The 5185-nt window shown below is 46.0% G+C and overlaps 1 protein-coding gene across 1 annotated transcript in view; it reads right to left on the bottom strand.

The window, feature by feature from the left end:
- Nucleotides 1–1607: 1607 nt before the first annotated feature.
- Nucleotides 1608–5185, bottom strand: part of Odf4 (outer dense fiber of sperm tails 4) — a 4605-nt gene continuing 1027 nt past the window's right edge. Inside the window, exons 3-5 of the mRNA XM_005349813.3 lie at nt 2506–2679; nt 2074–2208; nt 1608–1863 (exon numbers count right to left, since the gene is read on the bottom strand). Of these exons, the coding sequence (XP_005349870.1) occupies nt 1634–1863; nt 2074–2208; nt 2506–2679 (539 nt within the window). The 3' untranslated portion in view covers nt 1608–1633. The remainder of the gene's footprint in view (nt 1864–2073; nt 2209–2505; nt 2680–5185) is intronic.

The raw sequence follows: 5185 nt of genomic DNA, 5'->3' as shown, positions 1-5185 counted from the left end.
GAGGAAGGGAAGGGATTGGAGGGTTGCGGGGGAAGTTAATGTCTTCACAGTAAACAAAGCCTTAGCCTTTCTGTAATAGGGCACCAGACTTTAGTAGGTCCACAGACCTTAGCACAACTGACTCCATGATGAAAGTACCATTCACCAGAAAACTCATCATGTAGACAGGCACCACCTGCTAAATAAAACTAAAACAAAGACATAATCCATCAAAGTCCATCGTGCTGGGAAAGTCTGTAAATGTACTAACCTTGCTTTTTGGCTTTTGTAGTTCTGCTTCTGGCTGACTGTTCTTGTTAACTGAAGTGTGTCAACCCAGGGCATGGTTTTTGTTCTTAGAAGCTCACCCTGAGAAAGGCGCAGGGCTATCCTGAATATTCAGTGTAGTCCCTGGCTGGCTAATGAAGACTTTCTATTGTCTAAAAAAAAATCATCATGACACAAGTTTAATTTGTCAATTAAAAAGCAACACCCAATTTTTGGGACTGGAGAGATAGATCGGCGGTTAAGAGCACTGGCTGCTCTTCCAGAGGTCCTGAGTTCAATTCCCAGAAACCACATGTGGATTCACTACCATCTGTAATCACTACCATCAATAATCATATCATCACCACCAACTATAATACATACATGCAGACAGAACACTGTATACATAAGAAATAAAATCTTTAAACAAAGAAAAGTAACATCCAACTTTTAAAAAGAACTATTTAATTAAAGTGCTTCCAGATTCCTGTTCCTCAGACTCTATATAAAATAATGTTTATTACTTCATGGCAGGGCTGGAGAGATGGCTCCGAGGTTAGGAGCACTGACTGTTCTTCCAGAAGACTCAGGTTCAATTCCCAGCACCCACATGACAGCTTACTCCACCCACAAATATCTGACACTTTCACCCCAATTCACATAAAATAAAGTTAAATAAATTATTTCAAGGCAGTAAGTTGGAGATAAGTTTTTATCCAGCAATGAATAGCTCATAAACTGGGTCTTACTAAATGGGGTGGGTTATACATAGACTTAGAAAGTGCTGTCCTGGCTAGCCCTGATATTTGTCTGTGATTCCTGTAAAAGCTGCAGTTGCTTTTTTCAACCACATGCATGTGCTGTTTTGGCTTGTTATATTTTAATTCTTCTTTTTGAGGCTCTAGTCTCACTATGTAGCTCAGGCTGGCCATCCATCCCCCTGCCTTAGCCTCCTGGGATTATAGGCATGAGTATATATACTTATTCCTATACCAAGCCTGGCTAAGTTTACTTTTGTTTTTCTCTTTTCATTGCTATTGCATCAAACTCAAATTCATATGAATGTCAGGTAAGTGTTCCAGCACAGAGTCCCTCCTACCTTCGCACAGGTGTGCTATGATAAGAGCCAGGACGAGTAGGTGTAGGGACCGAAGGGTATTGCAAAGTTCATAGACAGGAAGAACTGGGAAGCAAACATAACAACAAAGGTTGTTTTTCTCCCTTCCTCTCCCTCTTCCTCAACTACCACCACACATGATGAAGAAGGGATGGACAATTTATTCCACATCATCACCTGAGCCACAGACAAGGCCAAGTTGAGGGAGAGGAATGCAAAGCTGGTCCCCAAATCCTCCTGTGCTCTTTCTTTGTCATGGTGAGGACAGACTTAGCCCAGGCTGGAGGGGTAGGGTCCTGAGAAGCTTTTAGATAAACCTAATGGCTGCTGCTTATCCTTTTGCTCATCAGGATCTGGGATGTCCTCTTGGCTGTTGGAGGGCTGGACAGAGCACTTCAGAGACCCTTGCAACACACTTTTGCCAAGACTGCTGATGATGGAAGAGGAGCTGTCCGTTATCACTCTCCAGAAGTTTTTATGGTTGAGGTAGCAAAGGATCCCTGGGGGGGGGGGGACACAAGAAAAAGGGGGAAGCAGAGAGCTGCATGGAAGGTGACGGGTGAGGTGAGCCAAGGGGAAGGTTAAGTCCCTATGGACCCTTGTGGTGGGCGTGAAGCAAGAGAGAGGTTGCCTTGCCCCTCCTTCCACACATCCTCTGTTCTGACCCACCCAAGTCCCTTCCTTCCCCAGGACCCTCCCTAGCCACTCACCACAGGTGAGATACAGGACGAACACCAGCCAACCAATGAAATAGCTCCACCCGATGGGGACCGATACGTTCTTCTTCAGCTCGTAGATCCAGAGGTTAACAGGGAACAACAGGAGGGTGAGGAAAATGAAGGCGACTGGGAGGCAGGAGTGGAGAGATTTACTCTCACCTAAGAATCGCACAGGAGTGCTGCCTCATCTGCTGGCTGCAGCTGCCAGCCACTCAGGCCACTCACAGTCTCACAGCGAGTCCTGGTCCTGGAGGCCCGAGGACATCAGCCCTCCTGACTCCCGGGTTCCAGACATAGTTTATCTCCACTCTCACTCTCTCCTCCCAGCGCCCCAAACGCTCGCTCCACCCCCAGAGAAGAGGAGACATGCCCAGGATGATGTGGGTTAGGGAATTAAGAACCTTTTTCAGAGCTGGGGGGCACCTTCACAGAAGCTCAGGATGATCCCAATCAAGCCAAAGAAAGGCATTTTCTGCAGGCGGGGCAGGTACGGCAGGTGCAGCCAGGCGGTAAGGACAAAACCCAGCCCCATGGCCAGGGTGAAACTTATCTTAGCTATCCCCAAAACTGGATGGGTTGTCCACAGCTTATAACTGTCTGGGAAAAAAAATAACAAAACAAGAACTCAGGATTGACAAACATGAATTGCGATCAAATCAACAAACATGAGGGAAACACTCAGGTTATTCAAAACCAAAGAAATGCAGAGTTAAAATCATAAAACAAAACTTTCGCTCAAGTAAGACTCCTGATCTAGAGACTGCTTGGCAGTTCCAACCACTTGAACATATGAACAAGAGTCAGGTGGCTCACTCCTATGAGCTCAGCACCGGCAATGGGAAGGCCGAGGTAGGAGGATGGACCTGGGTTTGAGGCTATCTTGAGCTTCAATGGTGAGTTACAGACCAGGCTGGACTACAATATAATGTTTCAAAAAAACAAAAATAGCCGGGTGTGGTGGCTCACACCTTTAATACCAGGACTAGAGAGGCAGAGGTGGTCTGACTCCTGTGAGTTCAGCCTGATCTACGTAGCAAGTTCCAGGACAGCCAGGGCTACAGAGAGACCCTATCTCAACAAAACAAAAGAAAACAAAATCGGGACTCAAATAGCAATTCTCAAAAGAAAAAATGTGCAAATTGTCAACAGACTTACAAAAGCGTTAGTGGCTCTTCCTTTTCAAAAGAAATCTTGCAGATGCTCTTAGAATTTTAGACCCTGAAGCCTGGAATGAGTGGTAACTGGCCAGTTTCTGCGGTTGCCTTCAAAACATCTTCCCTTTGTCCCCATGCAAGGTGGCTGGCTTCTTCTGAATGAGTCTAGTTTCGTTGGTGACCATGGCATCATGGGCCATGCCTTTCAGGTTGCTTCTTTCCTCTCATGACCGCATGTTTTTCAAACCCTTTACTCTGTTTTTTCCACTTCCAAGTCTCACTACAATCTGCCTAAAAGAAGCCAGATTCCTCCCGCAGACCAGTTCCAACCACTTCCTTCCATGTGAGCAGATGTGGTCACAGCAATGACTCCCACCCCCACTCTTCTGTTGCCTCTTCGTTTCTGTGGCTAATAACCCGATGGAAACAACATAAAGTGAAAAGATTTATTTTGGCTCTTGGCTTCAGGATTCAGTCCATGGTCACCTGGCTCTAGATAGTGGGGCTATCATCGTGGCAGGAGCATGGGGCAGAAGCTGTCACTTGTTAGAGGACAGAAAGCACTAGATGTGGTGGCACCCACCCTTAATCCCAGCACATGGGAGGCAGAGGCAGGAGGATCTGCTGTATAAAGCGAGTTCCAAGACAGCCCCTAGAGCTACACAGAGAACCCATCTCCAAAAACCAAAAACGAAATAGAACAAAAAAGCAATAAGTGTATAAGTCAAGTGTGCTGGCTCATGCCTGTAATACCAGGTCTCAGGAGGCTAAAGATGGCTGCCAGTTCAAAGTCATCCTGGGAGCCGGGCGGTGGTGGCGCACGCCTTTAATCCCAGCACTCGGGAGGCAGAGGCAGGCGGATCTCTGTGAGTTCGAGACCAGCCTGGTCTACAAGAGCTAGTTCCAGGACAGGCTCCAAAACCACAGAGAAACCCTGTCTCGAAAAACCACAAAAAAAAATAAATAAATAAACAAAGTCATCCTGGGCTACATAAAGAATTCTAGAATAGCTTGGACTATAGAGTGAGGCCCTAGCTCAATTAAAAAGAAAAAAAAGAACAAACAAAAACCAAGCAAACAGGAAAGAATACATACAACAATGTAAAAACCTATTTAAAGCTTCCTCTGGGGATGTGACTCACTGTGGCTCTCAGTGTGTGCGGGGGAACTAGGCTAGGTTCACAGCACCACAGTGCAAGAAGCATAGAATCTCATATCTGCCTTTATGAAGCTTGTGCTTTCTCCTGTATGTGAAAAGCACTCAAATATTGCCATTTCATGTGCCAGGACCCTGAGCAAAGTACTAAATCTAAGCTCCAGTCTTCCCATCTACAAAATAACACCAATTATCTCCATCTGTTGTGGCCAGTGGACAATTCAACTGGAAAAACAGCAGGTCATAGATGATATTTTTTTGTTATTCCACATTTGTCCTTAAAAAGCTATGTGCTCTAGACCTGCTTTTGGCTTATGTGAAGGAGAATGAGCAGGTGGAGACCGGCGTCCAGAGCTGGACCCTTCTGAAGTGGTGAGGGCAAGAGCACGAAACGGAACTTGACTCAGAAATTAATTCAGGAAAGGAAGCCAACAATCAAGGGGAAGCGCAGAGCTGAACCACAGAGGCATGACGTCAGACAGAAGGGAAGGAAAAACGGCAGGAACTGGGGAACGATTGCAAGACAACATTCAGGGGGTCATCTCAGGGCTCTGGGTACGAAAACCAGGGCACAGCAGCGCCTAGGTGAAAGATGATGTCGAGCAGAAATGATCCAGACATCTCTCAAAATTCTGCATAACAGCTTTGACTGTCTTGGAAGTCTTTCTGTAGAGCAGGCTGTCCTAGAGTTCACAGAGATCTGCCTGCCTTGGTCTCCCAAATGCTGGGATTAAAGGCGTGTGCCATTACCATTGGCTCATGTTGACATTCTTTTTTTTTTTTTTTTTTTTTG

The sequence above is a fragment of the Microtus ochrogaster genome, chromosome 7 (assembly GCF_000317375.1).
Source record: "Microtus ochrogaster isolate Prairie Vole_2 chromosome 7, MicOch1.0, whole genome shotgun sequence".
Lineage (NCBI taxonomy): Eukaryota > Metazoa > Chordata > Mammalia > Rodentia > Cricetidae > Microtus > Microtus ochrogaster.
The sequence above is the reverse complement of the archived record's forward strand: the minus strand, read 5'-3'. Positions and strand labels throughout refer to the sequence as shown.